This window comes from Salmo salar, unplaced genomic scaffold (assembly GCF_965601325.2).
Source record: "Salmo salar unplaced genomic scaffold, fSalSal1 ptg000691l, whole genome shotgun sequence".
NCBI classification, from domain to species: Eukaryota; Metazoa; Chordata; class Actinopteri; order Salmoniformes; family Salmonidae; genus Salmo; species Salmo salar.
In genome coordinates this window covers 1,802,817-1,824,790 of record NW_027675466.1, presented here as the reverse complement: position 1 = coordinate 1,824,790, position 21,974 = coordinate 1,802,817, and the positions used below count along the sequence as shown (strand labels likewise).

Below are 21,974 nucleotides of genomic sequence, written 5' to 3'. Positions count from 1 at the left end.
ACACACACTGGACACACACACACACACACCAACACACTGGACACACACACACACACTGGACACACACACACACACACACACTGGACATACACACACTGAACACACACACACTCAACACACACACACACTGGACACACACACACACACACTGGATATACACACACTCAACACACACTGGACACACACACACACACTCACTGGACACAAAATGGACACACACACACACACACACATTTGGACACACACACACACACACACACACACACACACACACAGGACACACACACACACTGGACACAAACTGGACACACACATAAACACACACTCAACACACACACACTGAACACACACACACACTGAACACACACACACACACACACAATGATCTTTTACCACTTTGCATTTTTTATGATATATTTTACTGTTTGTGTTTGTACCACAGGAGGTTGGTGGGACCTTATTTAGGGAGGACAGGCTTGTAATGGCTGGAGTGGAATAAGTGGAATGGTATCAAACACGTGGTTTCCATGTGTTCCATTTCATTCACTCTGTTCCAGACATTATTATGAGCCGTCCTCCCCTCAGCAGCCTCCTCTGGTATGTACTGTCCTGTATGTGAGAGAGATCCAACAAGGAATTACAATGTATGTATTACTTTTAATACCTGCAAATGACAAATAAACTACTGGAACTCCTTATGAATGTCTGCAGCCGACAAAAGGTGAAAATATTACCGGAATATTCTGCAAAATGTTGATGAAGACGTCACTCAATCCACCCAAAACAACATGCAGTCTTTCCACAAGACTCCCATGAAGTTATAGTGTGACGTTATGAGTCGACGTTAAAGTAACATTCTCACAACATACTGCACTTGTTTTATCCTGTTTTAGATGTATCCTCTGTTTAAACATTTAAACTCTTACAATAACACTGTTAAAATACCAATGTGATCATTTCTTGTCTTTTATGTTGGAAAAACAAATTGTACAATTATATGTGGACATACGCTCCATAGTTATACAAGTATACATGGTTATATTGTACTTTTCATAATAAAACATACTTGAAACAAGAAAAAGCATGTTAATTGTGAGAACAATTTCGTTATTGATTTTTACATTGCTTCTCTCTGTCTCATGTTGACGTTTGTCATGAATCTTGACCTGGAGGCAGAACTGTGCGATTTCCTCTAGATATGTCAGCTGCAAAGTCAGAATTGGCTGTGGAAAATGTTGTTTTATGGTCTTAATTTAAGGGAAGGATTAGCAGTGTGGTTGAGGTTAGGATTAAAATCTGATTGTATTACTTTGTGCCTGTGCCAGCTAGGGAATACTTTGCTGAACTGCCTCCAGGGCAAGATTCATACCAATAAATGCCAAACTGCCTCCAGGGCAAGATTCATACCAATAAATGCCAAACTGCCTCCAGGGTAAGATTCATACCAATAAATGCCAAACTGCCTCCAGGGCAAGATTCATGACAATAAATGCCAAACTGCCTCCAGGGCAAGATTCAAACCAAATCAAATGTATTTATATAGCCCTTCTTACATCAGCTGATATCACAAAGTGCTGTACAGAAATCCAGCCTAAAACCCCAAACAGCAAGCAATGCAGGTGTAGAAGCACGGTGGCTAGGAAAAACTCCCTAGAAAGGCCACAACCTAGGAAGAAACCTAGAGAGGAACCAGGCTATGAGGGGTGGCCAGTCCTCTTCTGGCTGTGCCGGGTGGAGATTATAACAGAACATGGCCAAGATGTTCAAATGTTCATAAATGACCAACATGGTCAAATAATAATAATCACAGTAGTTGTCGAGGGTGCAACAAGTCAGCACCTCAAGAGTAAATGTCAGTTAGCTTTTCATAGCTGATCATTGAGAGTATCTCTACCGCTCCTGCTGTCTCTAGAGAGTTGAAAACAGGAGGTCTGGGACAGGTAGCACGTCCGGTGACAGGTCAGGGTTCCATAGCCGTAGGCAGAACAGTTGAAACTGGAGCAGCAGCACGGCCAGGTGAACTGGGGACAGCAAGGTGTCATCATGCCAGGTAGTCCTGAGGCATGGACCTAGGGCTCAGGTCCTCCGAGAGAAAGACAGAAAGAGAGAAAGAGAGAGCATACTTAAATTCACACAGGACACCGGCTAAGACAGGAGAAATACTCCAGATATAACAGACTGACCCTAGCCCCCCGACACATAAACTACTGCAGCATAAATACTGGAGGCTGAGACAGGAGGGGTCAGGAGACACTGTGGCCCCATCTGATGAAACCCCCGGACAGGGCCAAACAGGCAGGATATAACCCCACCCACTTTGCCAAAGCACAGCCCCCACACCACTAGAGGGATGTCTACAACCACCAACTTACCATCCTGAGACAAGGCTGAGTACAGCCCACAAAGATCTCCACCACGGCACAACACAAGGGGGGCGCCAACTCAGACAAGAAGACCACGTCAGTGACTCAACCCACTCAAGTGACGCACCCCTCCTAGGAACGGCATGGAAGAACACCAATAAGTCAGTGACTCAGCCCCTGTAATAGGGTTAGAGGCAGAGAATGCCAGTGGAGAGAGGGGAACAGAGACAGCAAGGGCGGTTCGTTGCTCCAGAGCCTTTCCGTTCACCTTCACATTCCTGGGCCAGACTACACTCAATCATAGGACCCACTGAAGAGATGAGTCTTCAGTAAAGACTTAAAGGTTGAGACCGAGTCTACATCTCTCACATGGGTAGGCAGACTATTCCATAAAAATTGAGCTCTATAGGAGAAAGCCCTGCCTCCAGCTGTTTGCTTAGAAATTCTATGGACAATTAGGAGGCCTGCGTCTTGTGTCCAGAGTGTACGTGTAGGTATGTATGGCAGGACCAAATAGGAAAGATAGGTAGGAGCAAGCCCATGTAATGCTTTGTTGGGTAGCAGTAACACCTTGAAATCAGCCCTTGCCTTAACAGGAAGCCAGTGTTGGGAGGCTAACACTGGAGTAATATGATCACATTTTTTGGTTCAACATAGGAGGGCCAAGCACAGGAAGCAGCTCTTTCAGTAGTTTAGTTGGAATAGGGTCCAGTATGCAGCTTGAGGGTTTGGAGGCCATGATTATTTTCATCATTGCGTCAAGAGATATAGTACTAAAACACTTTAGTATCTCCCTTGATCCTAGGTCCTGGCAGAGTTGTGCAGACTCAGGACAATGGAGCTTTGGAGGAATACCCAGATTTAAAGAGGAGTCTGTAATTTGCTTTCTAATGATCATGATCTTTTCCTCAAAGAAGTTCATAAATGTATTACTGCTGAAGTGAAAGCCATCCTCCATTTGCGAAGGCTGCTTTTTAGTTAGCTTTGCGACAGTATCAAAAACACATTTTGGATTGTTCTTATTTTCCTCAATTAAGTTGGAAAAATAGGATGATCGAGCAGCAGTGAGGGCTCTTCGATACTGCACGGTACTGTCTTTCCAAGCTAGTCGGAAGACTTCCAGTTTGGTGTGACGCCATTTCCGTTCCAATTTTCTGGAAGCTTGCTTCAGAGCTCGTGTATTTTCTGTATAGCAGGGAGCTAGTTTCTTATGACAAATGTTTTTAGTTTTTAGGGGTGAAAACTAGGTCCAGAGTATGACTGTGGCAGTGAGTAGGTCCAGAGACATGTTGGACAAAACCCACTGAGTCGATGATGGCTCCGAAAGCCTTTTGGAGTGGGTCTGTGGACTTTTCCATGTGAATATTAAAGTAAATTAGAATATTATCTGCTGTGACTACAATGTCCGATAGGAATTCAGGGAACTCAGTGAGGAACACTGCATATGACCCAGGAGGCCTGTAAACAGTAGCTATAAAAAGTGATTGAGTAGCTGCATAGATTTCATGACTAGAAGCTCAAAAGACGAAAACGTCGTTGTTGTTTTTTTTGTAAATTGAAATTTGCTATCGTAAATGTTAGCAACACCTCCGCCTTTGCCGGATGCACGGGGGATATGGTCACTAGTGTAACCAGGGGGTGAGGCCTCATTTAACACAGTAAATTCATCAGGCTTAAGCCATTTTTCAGTCAGGCCAATCACATCAAGATTATTATCAGTGATTAGTTCATTGACTATGAGGGATCTAACATTAAATAGCCCTATTTTGAGATGTGAGGTATCACAATCTCTTTCAATAATGGCAGGAATGGAGGAGGTCTTTATACTAGTGAGATTACTAAAACTAGTAAGTACTGTCTTAAAAACAGAGGCACAAACTCTGCAGTTGTTGATCTGATGTTTGGTGTTAAAGGGGAAATATGAAATAGCTACATCCATATTTAGACTTTTTAAATGATTTATTTATAGCCATTGATTCTTGAAGAATATAACACATGTCTCATGAGCTTAGTTCAACTGTTGTTCCCCATCAGAACCACAAATAAGCTTTTTATACTCCAACGTTTAGAAACAATTGAAATGATAAAGAAACACTGTAAACACTCAACATGGTTAAAACTATAATGTTGATGTCATGGATGGTCAGTCCTTGTATCCGTAGGTCAGTCTATGAATTTGAGAGTAGTTACATTTCTCCAGCCCCATCATCATCTTATAACCAAACTAGTGGTGGAATGACAGCTTTGTTATTGTATGAACTACAGATTGGTTGATAGATGTGCGGCTATTTTATAGGGGTAGGATTTGTAACCTAGGATTTAAATAGCAAAAAATTGTCTGCCCTGAGACTTGGTTTGGTAAACAGCTGATGGATGGGCGCTGGAGAAATGTAACCACTCTCAAATTCATAGAGAAAGCTATTGTAGCAACCGTAACCCAAAACCTAGGGACCTCGTCAAGAAGTTCAGACATCTTGGTGTAACAGTTATAAGGTGTTGGCTTGACAGTCACTGGACCCAGGTTTGAGTTCAGCTCAGGACTACCCCCTGAATTGACTACACTATAAATACAAGCACTGGCCATCCATAAGGTCAAAATTATAGTTTTAACCAGATTTCAAGGCTATACAGTGCTTGTTAACAAACAGTGGTGTTATTCGAGCTTATGTTTTGGTTTCTGGTGGGGTAATACAGTTTAAACATTTGAGGCATTTATAAGTTATATTCTTCATGAATCAATGGTTATATAGTAAATGGGTCTTTCTATAACTGCCAGTGTAGATTTTCCTGTGGGGGTCAAATTGTTAGAGCTGTTGATAAGTCATTAGCTGTGTTAGAATACTCATACTAACCGTACTATTTGTGATGTTAACTGAGTATATAGTGTGCTTATTGGTCATAGTTTGATATAGTTAGTATGCCAAAAGTTCCCGGATGTCGTACTAAATTCGCCATAATATGACGTAAACACGCAGTACGTTAGGGCCCATAATGCAATTCTTCAGGAAATGGGCGTGGCTTCACATTGTTTTCAGATTTGAAGAAAATGGCGGAAAATATGCAGCCGAAGTCCAACGAGAGCCGATACAAATTCATTGCTTTAACTAATTATGACAAATGTTAAGAAAATGTTGAGCAATGTAATAAAATAATTACTTTTCAAATAAGTTACTTTACACGTCATTTTGGCTGACTATTTGTTAGCATGTTATTACAGCAGTATGTACCGTTATGTTATCTAGCTACCTAACGTTAGTTGGCTACTTATACATCAAACTTGCCAGTATATGAACTATATTCTATCTAACTAACTACCCAATGTTTATTGACTTGATTATTCCCGTCATTCTTAGCTAAATGGTATAGTCGTTGTGCTTTCTCACTGGACATTCGGGTGCTTTCATAAATTCACTCTGACTGACTATCTACTCTGATTTCAGAGCACTCTCGTCTGAGTACCAGAGAGCAGAATAATGAATTTACTAGCGCTCAACACCCGTTGAATATGTCCAGGTGTCAGTAAACGTAGGCAACAAAAACCGTAATTAAATGTTTACCAGCAGCACAGTTACAGTCACTCTGGATAACATGAAAACTGCCTAACCAGGTCTGCTAGGGCGAGTAAAATGGTCAGAGTCTCATTTGTGTCTGGAAGTAGCTAGCAAGCTAAGGTCAGAACGGTCAAATCAACCCAACTCCTCGGCCGGAGCGGCCAGTGGCTCCGAGAGCGAAACGGGCTGAATTTACAAAATGACAATCTGACAACGGTCTGGATTTATGAAGCACTCTGGTATTCAAGATTGAATTTACAAACACACCCGAAGTCGTAAAATGTCTAACTAGTAATGTGTTATGCTAACTAGCTAGCAAGAGGTTGCATAGCAACAGCATAAACTTCCAGTAGACAGGAGAAGAGCCTCAACTGAAAGGAAACGGTTTGGTTACAGTTTACTACAATTAACTAATAGTATGTAGTATATACTCATTAAGTATGTAGTTACAGTATACTACAATTAACTAATAGTATGTAGTATATACTCATTAAGTATGTAGTTACAGTGTACTACAATTAACTAATAATATGTAGTATATACTCATTAAGTATGTAGTTACAGTATACTACAATTAACTAATAATATGTAGTATATACTCATTAAGTATGTAGTTACAGTGTACTACAATTAACTAATAGTATGTAGTATATACTCATTAAGTATGTAGTTAGTTTACTACAATTAACTAATAGTATGTAGTATATACTCATTAAGTATGTAGTTACAGTTTACTACAATTAACTAATAGTATGTAGTATATACTCATTAAGTATGTAGTTAGTTTACTACAATTAACTAAAAGTATGTAGTATATACTCATTAAGTATGTAGTTACAGTATACTACAATTAACTAATAGTATGTGGTATATACTCATTAAGTATGTAGTTACAGTATACTACAATTAACTAATAGTATGTAGTATGTACTCATTAAGTATGTAGTTACAGTATACTACAATTAACTAATAGTATGTAGTATATACTCATTAAGTATGTAGTTACAGTATACTACAATTAACTAATAGTATGTAGTATATACTCATTAAGTATGTAGTATACAGTATACTACAATTAACTAATAGTATGTAGTATATACTCATTAAGTATGTAGTTAGTTTACTACAATTAACTAATAGTATGTAGTATATACTCATTAAGTATGTAGTTACAGTATACTACAATTAACTAATAGTATGTAGTATATACTCATGAAGTATGTAGTTAGTTTACTACAATTAACTAATAGTATGTAGTATATACTCATTAAGTATGTAGTTATAGTATACTACAATTAACTAATAGTATGTAGTATATACTCATTAAGTATGTAGTTACAGTTTACTACAATTAACTAATAGTATGTAGTATATACTCATTAAGTATGTAGTTACAGTATACTACAATTAACTAATAGTATGTAGTATATACTCATTTAGTATGTAGTATACAGTATACTACAATTAACTAATAGTATGTAGTATATACTCATTAAGTATGTAGTATACAGTATACTACAATTAACTAATAGTATGTAGTATATACTCATTAAGTATGTAGTTACAGTATACTACAATTAACTAATAGTATGTAGTATATACTCATTAAGTATGTAGTTAGTTTACTACAATTAACTAATAGTATGTAGTATATACTCATTAAGTATGTAGTTACAGTATACTACAATTAACTAATAGTATGTAGTATATACTCATTAAGTATGTAGTTAGTTTACTACAATTAACTAATAGTATGTAGTATATACTCATTAAGTATGTAGTTACAGTATACTACAATTAACTAATAGTATGTGGTATATACTCATTAAGTATGTAGTTACAGTATACTACAATTAACTAATAGTATGTAGTATGTACTCATTAAGTATGTAGTTACAGTATACTACAATTAACTAATAGTATGTAGTATATACTCATTAAGTATGTAGTTACAGTATACTACAATTAACTAATAGTATGTAGTATATACTCATTAAGTATGTAGTATACAGTATACTACAATTAACTAATAGTATGTAGTATATACTCATTAAGTATGTAGTTAGTTTACTACAATTAACTAATAGTATGTAGTATATACTCATTAAGTATGTAGTTACAGTATACTACAATTAACTAATAGTATGTAGTATATACTCATTAAGTATGTAGTTAGTTTACTACAATTAACTAATAGTATGTAGTATATACTCATTAAGTATGTAGTTATAGTATACTACAATTAACTAATAGTATGTAGTATATACTCATTAAGTATGTAGTTACAGTTTACTACAATTAACTAATAGTATGTAGTATATACTCATTAAGTATGTAGTTACAGTATACTACAATTAACTAATAGTATGTAGTATATACTCATTAAGTATGTAGTATACAGTATACTACAATTAACTAATAGTATGTAGTATATACTCATTAAGTATGTAGTATACAGTATACTACAATTAACTAATAGTATGTAGTATATACTCATTAAGTATGTAGTTACAGTATACTACAATTAACTAATAGTATGTAGTATATACTCATTAAGTATGTAGTTAGTTTACTACAATTAACTAATAGTATGTAGTATATACTCATTAAGTATGTAGTTACAGTATACTACAATTAACTAATAGTATGTAGTATATACTCATTAAGTATGTAGTTAGTTTACTACAATTAACTAATAGTATGTAGTATATACTCATTAAGTATGTAGTTATAGTATACTACAATTAACTAATAGTATGTAGTATATACTCATTAAGTATGTAGTTACAGTTTACTACAATTAACTAATAGTATGTAGTATATACTCATTAAGTATGTAGTATACAGTATACTACAATTAACTAATAGTATGTAGTATATACTCATTAAGTATGTAGTATACAGTATACTACAATTAACTAATAGTTCGTAGTATATACTCATTAAGTATGTAGTATACAGTATACTACAATTAACTAATAGTATGTAGTATATACTCATTTAGTATGTAGTATACAGTATACTACAATTAACTAATAGTATGTAGTATATACTCATTAAGTATGTAGTATACAGTATACTACAATTAACTAATAGTATGTAGTATATACTCATTAAGTATGTAGTTACAGTATACTACAATTAACTAATAGTATGTAGTATATACTCATTAAGTATGTAGTTAGTTTACTACAATTAACTAATAGTATGTAGTATATACTCATTAAGTATGTAGTTACAGTATACTACAATTAACTAATAGTATGTAGTATATACTCATTAAGTATGTAGTTAGTTTACTACAATTAACTAATAGTATGTAGTATATACTCATTAAGTATGTAGTTACAGTATACTACAATTAACTAATAGTATGTGGTATATACTCATTAAGTATGTAGTTACAGTATACTACAATTAACTAATAGTATGTAGTATGTACTCATTAAGTATGTAGTTACAGTATACTACAATTAACTAATAGTATGTAGTATATACTCATTAAGTATGTAGTTACAGTATACTACAATTAACTAATAGTATGTAGTATATACTCATTAAGTATGTAGTATACAGTATACTACAATTAACTAATAGTATGTAGTATATACTCATTAAGTATGTAGTTAGTTTACTACAATTAACTAATAGTATGTAGTATATACTCATTAAGTATGTAGTTACAGTATACTACAATTAACTAATAGTATGTAGTATATACTCATTAAGTATGTAGTTAGTTTACTACAATTAACTAATAGTATGTAGTATATACTCATTAAGTATGTAGTTATAGTATACTACAATTAACTAATAGTATGTAGTATATACTCATTAAGTATGTAGTTACAGTTTACTACAATTAACTAATAGTATGTAGTATATACTCATTAAGTATGTAGTTACAGTATACTACAATTAACTAATAGTATGTAGTATATACTCATTAAGTATGTAGTATACAGTATACTACAATTAACTAATAGTATGTAGTATATACTCATTAAGTATGTAGTATACAGTATACTACAATTAACTAATAGTATGTAGTATATACTCATTAAGTATGTAGTTACAGTATACTACAATTAACTAATAGTATGTAGTATATACTCATTAAGTATGTAGTTAGTTTACTACAATTAACTAATAGTATGTAGTATATACTCATTAAGTATGTAGTTACAGTATACTACAATTAACTAATAGTATGTAGTATATACTCATTAAGTATGTAGTTAGTTTACTACAATTAACTAATAGTATGTAGTATATACTCATTAAGTATGTAGTTATAGTATACTACAATTAACTAATAGTATGTAGTATATACTCATTAAGTATGTAGTTACAGTTTACTACAATTAACTAATAGTATGTAGTATATACTCATTAAGTATGTAGTATACAGTATACTACAATTAACTAATAGTATGTAGTATATACTCATTAAGTATGTAGTATACAGTATACTACAATTAACTAATAGTTCGTAGTATATACTCATTAAGTATGTAGTATACAGTATACTACAATTAACTAATAGTATGTAGTATATACTCATTAAGTATGTAGTTACAGTGTACTACAATTAACTAATAGTATGTAGTATATACTCATTAAGTATGTAGTATACAGTATACTACAATTAACTAATAGTATGTAGTACATTTAACATTTACATTTAAGTCATTTAGCAGACGCTCTTATCCAGAGCGACTTACAAATTGGTGCATTCACATTATGATATCCAGTGGAACAACCACTTTACAATAGTGCATCTAAATCTTTTAAGGGGGGGGGGGGGTGATTGACTCCGCTGTCCTGGCGTCGTGAGGGAGTTTGTTCCACCATTGGGGTGCCAGAGCAGCGAACAGTTTTGACTGGGCTGAGCGGGAACTGTGCTTCCTCAGAGGTAGGGAGGCGAGCAGGCCAGAGGTGGATGAACGCAGTGCCCTTGTTTGGGTGTAGGGCCTGATCAGAGCCTGAAGGTACGGAGGTGCCGTTCCCCTCACAGCTCCGTAGGCAAGCACCATGGTCTTGTAGCGGATGCGAGCTTCAACTGGAAGCCAGTGGAGAGAGCGGAGGAGCGGGGTGACGTGAGAGAACTTGGGAAGGTTGAACACCAGACGGGCTGCTGCATTCTGGATGAGTTGTAGGGGTTTAATGGCACAGGCAGGGAGCCCAGCCAACAGCGAGTTGCAGTAATCCAGACGGGAGATGACAAGTGCCTGGATTAGGACCTGCGCCGCTTCCTGTGTGAGGCAGAGTCGTACTCTGCGAATGTTGTAGAGCATGAACCTACAGGATCGGGTCACCGCCTTGATGTTAGTGGAGAACGACAGGGTGTTGTCCAGGATCACGCCAAGGTTCTTAGCACTCTGGGAGGAGGACACAATGGAGTTGTCAACCGTGATGGCGAGATCATGGAACGGGCAGTCCTTCCCCGGGAGGAAGAGCAGCTCCGTCTTGCCGAGGTTCAGCTTGAGGTGGTGATCCGTCATCCACACTGATATGTCTGCCAGACATGCAGAGATGCGATTCGCCACCTGGTTATCAGAAGGGGGAAAGGACAAGATTAATTGTGTGTCGTCTGCATAGCAATGATAGGAGAAACCATCTGAGGATATGACAGAGCCAAGTGACTTGGTGTATAGCGAGAATAGGAGAGGGCCTAGAACAGAGCCCTGGGGGACACCAGTGGTGAGAGCGCGTGGTGCGGAGACAGATTCTCGCCACGCCACCTGGTAGGAGCGACCTGTCAGGTAGGACGCAATCCAAGCGTGGGCCGCGCCGGAGATGCCCAACTCGGAGAGGGTGGAGAGGAGGATCTGATGGTTCACAGTATCAAATGCAGCCGATAGGTCTAGAAGGATGAGAGCAGAGGAGAGAGAGTTAGCTTTAGCAGTGCGTAGTATATACTCATTAAGTATGTAGTTACAGTATACTACAATTAACTAATAGTATGTAGTATATACTCATTAATTATGTAGTTACAGTTTACTACAATTAACTAATAGTATGTAGTATATACTCATTAAGTATGTAGTTACAGTATACTACAATTAACTAATCGTATGTAGTATATACTCATTAAGTATGTAGTTACAGTTTACTACAATTAACTAATAGTATGTAGTATATTCTCATTAATTATGTAGTTACAGTTAAATTAATTAAACTCTCTTGGGCAGGTAGGACGCTACCGTCCCACTCACCAACAGCCAGTGAAATAGCAGGGCGCCAAGTTCAAAACAACAAATCTCATAATTCAAACGTACAACTATTTTACACCATTTTAAAGATAAACTTCTCGTTAATCGAACCACATTGTCCGATTTCAAAAAAGGCTTTACGGCGAAAGCATAGCATTAGATTGTTAGGACAGCACCTAGACAAGAAAAAACACAGCCATTTTCCAAGCAAGGAGAGGCGTCACAAAAAAACAGAAATACAGCTAAAATTAATCACTAACCTTTGATGATCTTCATCAGATGGCACTCATAGGACTTTATGTTACACAATACATGTGTAAAAGTCAAAAAAGTTATATTACAGTTCGTAGAAACATGTCAAACGATGTATAGAATCAATCTTTAGGATGTTTTTTATCATAAATCTTCCATAATATTCCAACCGGACAAGTCCTTTGTCTTCATAAAGGAAAGAGAACTGAGCTCGTGCTCATGGCTGCGCGCGTAACAAAAATAATGGCCAACGGCCAGACACCTGACTAAATCAGCTCTTATTCTCTCCCCATTCACAGTAGAAGCCTGAAACAACGTTCTAAAGACTGTTGACATCTAGTGGAAGCATTAGGAAGTGCAAAATGACCCCAAAGACACTGTAACTCTCACGGGTACAGAGCTAAGTCTCATGGGTGCACACACCACTGAGCTCATGTCATTTTTTTCAGTCATCTTATTCCAAGATCTCTGATTCTCTCCTCATTCACAGTAGAAGCATGAAACAACGTTTTAAAGACTGTTGACATCTAGTGGAAGCCTTAGGAAGTGCAAAATGACCCCAAAGACACTGTATAGTGGATAGGCAATCACTTGAAAAACCACAAACCTCAGATTTCCACACTTCCTGGTTGGATTTTTCTCAGGTTTTTGCCTGCCATATGAGTTCTGTTATACTCACAGACATCATTCAAACAGTTCTGGAAACTTCAGAGTGTTTTCTATCCAAATCTACTAATAATATGCATATCCTACATTCTGGGCCTGAGTAGCAGGCAGTTTACTACGGGCACGCTTTTCATCCGGATGTCAAAATACTGCCCCCTATCCCAAAGAAGTTAACTCTCCTCTAAACGAGCTTCAATGCCAAGTCTCTATGGGGGTACCACAGGGTTCAATTTTCGGGCCGACACTTTTCTCTGTATATATCAAAGATGTTGCTCTTGCTGCGGGTGATTCCCTGATCCACCCCTACGCAGACGACACCAGTCTGCATACATCTGGCCCTTCTCTGGACATTGTGTTAACAAATCTCCAAACGAGCTTCAATGCCATACAACACTCCACCCGTGGCCTCCATACTGCTCTTTAAACGCTAGTAGAACTAAATGTATGCTCTTCAACCGATCGCTGCCCGCACCCGCCCGTCCAGCATAACTACTCTGGACGTTTCTGACTTAGAATATGTGGACAACTATAAATACCTAGGTGTCTGGCTAGACTGTAAACTCTCCTTCCAGGCTAATATTAAGCATTTCCAATCCAAAATGTAATCTAGAATCGGCTTCCTATTTCGCAACAAAGCCTCTTTCACTCACGCTGCCAAACATACCCTCGTAAAACTGACTATCCTACCGATCCTTGACTTCGGCGATGTCATTTTCAAAATAGCCTCCAACACTCTACTCAGCAAACTGGATGCAGTCTATCACAGTGCCATCCATTTTGTCACCAATCCCCATGTAGCACCCACCACTGGGACCTGTATGCTCTCGTCGGCTGGCCCTCGCTACATATTCGTCGCCAAACCCACTGACTCCAGGTCATCTACAAGTCTTTGCTAGGCCACCTTATCTCAGCTCACTGGTCACCATAGCAACACCCACCCATAGCACGAACTCCAGCAGGTATATCTCACTGGTCATCCCCAAAGCCAACACCTACTTTGGCCGACTTTCCTTCCAGTTCTCTGCTGCCAGTGACTGGAACGAATTGCAAAAATCGCTGAAGTTGGAGACATATATCTCCCTCACTAACTTTAAGCATCAGCTATCTGAGCAGCTTACCGATCGCTGCAGCTGTACACAGCCCATCTGTAAATAGCCCATCCAACTGCCTACCTCATCCCCATGTTTTTATTTACTTTTTCTGCTCTTTTGCACACCAGTATTTCTACTTGCACATCATCATCTGCACATCTATCACTCCAGTGTTCATTTGCTAAATTGTAATTACTTCGCTACTGTGGCCTATTTATTGCCTTACCTCCTTGCTACATTTGCACAACTGTATATAGATTTTTCTATTGTGTTATTGACTGTACGCTTGTTTATCCCATGTGTAACTCTGTGTTGTTTGTGTCGCACTGCTTTGCTTTATCTTGGCCAGGTCGCAGTTGTAAATGAGAACTTGTTCTCAACTGGCCAACCTGCTTAAATAAAGGTGAAAAACAAAATGTAATAAAAAATACATTTAAAAAATCATAACTTTATTGACAACACCCAAATGGATACTGTCATTAACTCGGTTCTTAATACTGTAGCAAATTATATTAAGCAGGACATTCAAGCGAGCTTTACAATTATAATCCAAAGTAGTGTGAAATGCACTCATAAGCAACCTGGAAATGGAAGTTACTTCCCTGAGTTTTCCCCCATTCAGAATACATTGTGAAAAACTAAAATCTTTGCTCACCATTTTTGCTCCAGGCAGATATAGTACATCCATAACTTTCGGTTTCCTCATTAGCAGGGAGGAGTTTCTACAACCAAATTGCATGTGCATCGCCCTCATGCAGCAATTTTAGCAAACACAGAAAGGGGCCTATATTGGAGACCAAAAGTCGTCTGGCACACTGCTTAGAGTTTCAACAACATGAATAACTTATTTCTAGCCTACAATCATCGATGTTACTACTAATGTGAAAACAAGACAAAATATGAATGTTCTTGCTCATTTTAAGACAATTGTTAAATCATGTTAACATTCATTACAGATATCAATTGTTGTATAACATCATGGCTACGCTGTTGGCATCACCTTTTACAGTGGATTTCTGCTGTTGTGGGCCTTTAAATCATCTGTCTGACTTTGTTGTTCACACAGGAGAGATACTTCACTATCTTGGATCCTCTGGGGAGCCTCAACAACCTCATGATGCTGACGAGGCAGAGAAGAGTCTCTCCAGATCAGAACACCTCAAGAAACACCTGCAGAGATCCACAGGGAAGAGAACTCACTGCTGCTCTGACTGTGGGAAGAGATTCACCTCATCAGGCATTAAAATTCATCAGAGAATCCACACAGGAGAGACATCTTATAGCTGTGGTCAATGTGGGAAGAGTTTTGTTCAATCTGGCCAGCTGACATTACACCAGAGAACACACACAGGAGAGAAATCTTATATCTGTGATCAATGTGGGAAGAGTTTTAGTAAGTCTGGCTCTCTGACTTTACACCAGAGAACACACACAGGAGAGAAACCATATAGCTGTGGTCAATGTGGGAAGAGTTTTGCTGCACCTAGCACTCTCACTCGACACCAGAGAACGCACACAGGAGAGAAACCTTATAGCTGTGATCAGTGTGGGAAGCGTTTTGGTCGATCTGGAGATCTGACAGTGCACCAGAGAACACACACAGGAGAGAAACCTTATAGCTGTGATCAATGTGGGAAGAGTTTTAGTAAGTCTGGCTCTCTGACTTTACACCAGAGAACACACACAGGAGAGAAATCTTATAGCTGTGGTCAATGTGGGAAGAGGTTTACTCAGTCAACCAGCCTGATATCACACCAGAGAACACACACAGGAGAGAAACCTTATAGCTGTGATCAATGTGGGAAGGGTTTTAGTATGTCTGGCTCTCTGACTTTACACCAGAGAACACACACAGGAGAGAAACCTTATAGCTGTGGTCAATGTGGGAAGAGTTTTGCTGCATCTAGCACACTGACTGTACACCAGAGAATACACACAGGAGAGAAACCTTATAGCTGTGATCAGTGTGGGAAGAGTTATGGTCGATCTGGAGAGCTGACAGTGCACCAGAGAATACACACAGGAGAGAAACCTTATAGCTGTGATCAATGTGGGAAGAGTTTTAGTAAGTCTGGCTCTCTGACTTTACACCAGAGAACACACACAGGAGAGAAACTTTTTAGCTGTGATCAGTGTGGGAAGAGTTATGGTCGATCTGGAGAGCTGACAGTGCACCAGAGAATACACACAGGAGAGAAATCTTATAGCTGTGATCAATGTGGGAAGAGTTTTAGTAAGTCTGGCTCTCTGACTTTACACCAGAGAACACACACAGGAGAGAAATCTTTTAGCTGTGATCAGTGTGGGAAGAGTTTTGGTCGATCTGGAGAGCTGACAGTGCACCAGAGAATACACACAGGAGAGAAACCTTTTAGCTGTAATCATTGTGGGAAGAGTTTTGGTCGATCTGGAGAGCTGACAGTACACAAGAGAACACACACAGGAGAGAAATCTTATAGCTGTGACCAGAGATAATCTGATAAAAGACCTCTGATCAAATATCAGAAAATACATAAAGGAGTTGTTAAATGATATCAATATATTTTAATGATGTCACAATGTAGAACCCTAAACGTTTGTCCCCTGTTCTATTGATTTCAGCATGATATGGATATTAACCTCAGGGGGAAAATCCAGGCTCTGAAATGGAGGATTACTATTTATGAGATTTAACAAAAAGTGACTAACAAAAAAAGAGCTGTGTTACATTTACAGCATTGGTGACCCACTTGAATCAAAATGTAGATAGCTGTTTTCTACAAATTGTCCTCTAACCAGGGATGTACACATTATTCCCAGATTCCATGTGGTTTTTGAGCTGTTAGTTTAACAGGACTTGCAACCTCATCTCCCTCCTCTCACACAATTGATTTCAACATGATATCGATGAGTGATGACAAATAAGTGTTGTGTTCCTTTGTTTAGTGACCCCTACATTTAAATGCATCACTCCAAAATGTAGCTGACTGTCTTCTGCAGGTTGTCCTCTAACCAGTGAGGTAAAAGATATCTCCCATTTCCATGTGTTTTTTGTTTTGTTGTGTTAGTTTCAAGAGCAGGTTCAACCTGATTTCCCCCCAAATGGATATAAGATTTGTGTTTTGCGTTTAGTCAGTGCGTTGCTATGGATCTTTATTTATTTTGACTGCACGTTTTTCCGTATTGGAGATGAGTTTTGTTTGGGCTCGTTCCAAGGAGACGAGAGTTCTAGAAGCTAGTGAGTTTTAGGAAGACGAGTGTTCTAGAAGCTAGTGGGATTTAGGAAGATGAGAGTTCTAGAAGCTAGTGGGATTTAGAAAGAGGAGAGTTCTAGAATCTAGTGAGTTTTAGGAAGACGAGTGTTCTAGAAGCTAGTGAGTTTTAGGAAGACGAGAGTTCTAGAAGCTAGTGGGATTTAGGAAGATGAAAGTTCTAGAAGCTAGTGAGTTTTAGGAAGATGAGTGTTCTAGAAGCTAGTGGGATTTAGGAAGATGAGAGTTCTAGAATCTAGTGAGTTTTAGGAAGACGATTGTTCTAGAAGCTAGTGGGATTTAGGAAGACGAGTGTTCTAGAAGCTAGTGAGTTTTAGGAAGACGAGAGTTCTAGAAGCTAGTGGGATTTAGGAAGACGAGTGTTCTAGAAGCTAGTGAGTTTTAGGATTCTATAGAAAGAAAAAGGAGAAACAAATAATACTATTGTATATTATTATTTAGAAATACGTGTTTTTTTCTTGTTTTTAATTGTTGACATCCAGTAGACACCATGTTTATATTGGTGAAGGTGAAGCATTGTCCAACAAAAATTCTCTTACTGTCTTTGTTTTTTCCATTTATGTTTTGAGTTTGGACTTTAGCCCGTCTAGCTCGTTAGCACGTCTAGCTCGTTAGCACTTCTAGCTCGTTAGCACGTCTAGCTCGTTAGCACGTCTAGCCTGTTAGCACGTCTAGCTCGTTAGCACGTCTAGCCCGTTAGCCCGTCTAGCTCATTAGCACGTCTAGCTCGTTAGCCCGTCTAGCTCGTTAGCACGTAGGACGCACTGATTGGTGTCACCTCGTTAGTCAGTATGTGTTACACCTGTGCTGGCTTGTCCATCTCGTTAGTGGGAAGGTGTTTCACCTGAGCTGGTCCAGGTTCTATTTAAGAGTGTCTGGCCCAGTGCTCCAGTTGTCTTGATACATGTGGAGAGTCAACACCTTTAGTTGCTCCACCTTTTTGGTTTGCTTCCTGTCTTTAAGTTTGGTGTGGGTTTTTCTTTTGTTTTCCTCTTCTTGGGCAGATTTAGTGGGTCTCATGGTGGGTGTCTTTTAGGTCCCAGTTGTTGTTACTAGTCAACTTTCAGTGGACACTGAGAGAGCAAAACTGCAACATTGTTATAATACTTTTATTGCATCAAATGGTTGTTTTATGCAACAGAATAGAGGGTTCTTAGAACTATTGTGTCTGTGTGTTCTACTGAGGATGGGCCTCTGGGAGAAAACACTGACAGGAGATTTACAATGTCTTTTGGGTGATTAAACCTAAAGAGACTGCATTCCAGAGCATGAGTTAATGTTTCTGTTCTATATGGTACCAGGGAGAGATGACCCCAGGGCCAGACCCTGGTCTCTACACAAAGAGTACTGTTTTTACTGCAGGTACTGTCTGCTGAGAATTATAAGTATCTTTCATACAAATCTTAAGCTTGTGACCCATTCTAGTCATCGGTTGTTTGTCATGTAGGTTGAAAGGGGTGTATTTTGGCTTTAAAATACCTTTGTACTTTTGTATCGTGGTTCTCAACGAGTCATCTGGGGGTGATTCATCTCTCAACAAATCATCTGGGGGTGATTCATCTCTCAACGAATCATCTGGGAGTGATTCGTCGACCAGCCATCATTATCGTGGAGCACTCAATTGATTCACCCTATATTTGCGTGTTGTATTGACCTGCTCCCTTATTAATAAGTTAATAAAGATTTAGTTTAAGTATAACTCTGACTTGTGTGATAAGTTTGTCTCCTCATTTGATGTTAAAGAAATTAATCACCACATTTGGGGATGTGAATCTTGACTTGGTGACCGCTCCTGATGACCTGGGTAAATGGTGCACCAGGGATCCCTCTAACTTGGGATCTCAGGGAGACCACACTGCGGGAACAGAGCAAATGGACCCACCTTTGATCTGAGAGGCAGCGAGCCGAGTGGATACCATCAGTATAGTATATATAGTGGATACCATCAGTATAGTATATATAGTGGATACCATCAGTATAGTATATATAGTGGATACCATCAGTATAGTATATATAGTGGATACCATCAGTATAGTATATATAGTGGATACCATCAGTATAGTATATATAGTGGATACCATCAGTATAGTATATATAGTGGATACCATCAGTATAGTATATATAGTGGATACCACATCTCCAACGTAGTTTAAAAAAAGAGGTGAGTGAAACACGCAAAGTGGAGTTTTTAGAAAAGCCTCGTAGGCTCTGAGTGTGTATTCCTGGGGGGGGGGGGGGCCTTGGAGGTGTAAAGCCCAGCCAGCCATCTGTGAACTGAATGAAAACTAGAATCTGTGTTTACTAGTTAAGACCATTTATGATATAGTATAAGCTAGTAAGGTGCACCTGTAATTATTTTAAACATATACTTGATTTAAACCTGTAATAGTTAGTTAACGTTAGCTAGTTCATTATCACAAAAGTGAGAACTGCTCTAGATTGGAAACTTACGTTAATGAGAGTAAAGCCATGTTGGCTTTATGGAAACTTGTTTTAAACCTGTACTTATTCTAAACCTGTAATTATTTTAAACCTGTACCCCATTTTACAAGTAATGAAAAATGTATGAGTTGCATTATCCTAGGAACTAACCATGAGATAGAAATGTGAAAATATTCCTGCAGGTTAAAATATTGTTGAAAAACAACTAATTGATTAGTTATGTTTGAGAATAGCATTGTGTGACAGGCTGACTTGAAAGATTATACTCCACATTTTGCTGCGTGGCAATACTGTGTTTGGATTCTGAAGGGCATTTATACAAATGAGGTAGTCTAGACACTGTATTAATACCATTATGCATTTGAATCCCATCTACAGCTACCATCTAAGATATTAATTTCCCTCCACAAGGGGGCGGACATGTAACGTTTCCCAAATGGGATAGTATTGTACATGTAACGTTTCCAAAATGGGATAGTATTGTACATGTAACGTTTCCTAAATGGGATAGTATTGTACATGTAATGTTTCCAAAATGGGATAGTATTGTACATGTAACGTTTCCTAAATGGGATAGTATTGTACATGTAACGTTTCCAAAATGGGATAGTATTGTACATGTAACGTTATGCCCCCTTGTGAGTTAATAGTATTGCATGCTGTAGCAGCCTATATAAAGAGGAAGACCTCCATTGACGATTCAGTTCGTTGTAACATCTCGTCTGGACAGGTCACCGTCCTTAGTTAGTTAGTTAGTTAGTTAGTTAGCTAGTTTATTATCACAAAAGTGAGAACTGCTCTAGATTGGAAACTTACGTTAATGAGTGTAAAGCCATGTTGGCAGTATGGAAACGATATACAATATATGGGAATGAATAAAGTTGAGGAAATAATCCAAACCTAGTTGTGCCTAGTTAGGACATAACGTTAGCTAGCTAGCTAACGGTACTGTACTGTAGCTCATACAACGCCGACGGTCAAACCCGGCTTTCTAATATTTACGTTCATTAACTATAGTAACGTTATGGAAGATATTCACAGAAAACCATCATTGTCTTCGTTATTCATTATTAGTATGTTATATTATTATAATACATTATTTCGATACATATTCAGAGCCAAACATCAACACAACTTAACCTTTTTAACTGTTGTCGCATCCAAACTTGTCACCATCGTTTTCAGTTGTAATTGCGAAGTTCCCGGAAGAAGTCCAGCAACAACGGAGGTTCCTCGATGAACCCACCTTCTAACAAGTTCTTTGAAGAACCTTTTGGGGCTGTTTTTCATTGACCAAGAACCCTACGGTTCTTAGGGGATCTGAGAACAACTCCAGTTGAACCCTTCATTTTTAGAGTGTAGTCGGCTCTATTTACTCTCAGATTCAAACATGATGATTAGCATCAACGATCAAGTCAGCTGCTGCTGCTCCAATACAGTATGAGGTGAGACGGTGAACTGATGTTGAACCGGGCAGTCAGCTGCTGCTGCTCCAATACAGTATGAGGTGAGACGGTGAACTGATGTTGAACTGGGCAGTCAGCTGCTGCTGCTCCAATACAGTATGAGGTGAGACGGTGAACTGATGTTGAACTGGGCAGTCAGCTGCTGCTGCTCCAATACAGTATGAGGTGAGACGGTGAACTGATGTTGAACCGGGCAGTCAGCTGCTGCTGCTCCAATACAGTATGAGGTGAGACGGTGAACTGATGTTGAACTGGGCAGTCAGCTGCTGCTGCTCCAACACAGTATGAGGTGAGACGGTGAACTGATGTTGAATCATAATGATTAAGTTAATTAAAATGAATTAGTGAAACTATTAAAAAATAGTATTTGTCATATTAAATATATTACTCTATTGTTATCATATAGAAACATCATGGAATATTGTACATCATATTAAATATATTACTCTATTGTTATCATATAGAAACATCATGGAATATTGTACATCATATTAAATATATTACTCTATTGTTATCATATAGAAACATCATGGAATATTGTACATCATATTAGCATCAACATACATTATTGTTTCATTCAATTTCACATAATAAGGATATTTAATATTTTCAAGTTCAGAAGTCAGAACTCATCACCTGCTATGTAAAAGAGACAGAATAATGCACGATGGTCAATG

The 21,974-nt window shown here is 38.1% G+C and overlaps 1 protein-coding gene across 1 annotated transcript in view; it reads left to right on the top strand.

The window, feature by feature from the left end:
• Positions 1-16,642, top strand: part of LOC145877149 (uncharacterized) — a 30,049-nt gene extending 13,407 nt beyond the window's left edge. Inside the window, exon 5 of the mRNA XM_082972437.1 lies at positions 15,271-16,642. Within this exon, the coding sequence (XP_082828563.1) occupies positions 15,271-16,613 (1,343 nt within the window). The 3' untranslated portion in view covers positions 16,614-16,642. The remainder of the gene's footprint in view (positions 1-15,270) is intronic.
• The last annotated feature ends 5,332 nt before the right edge of the window (positions 16,643-21,974 follow it).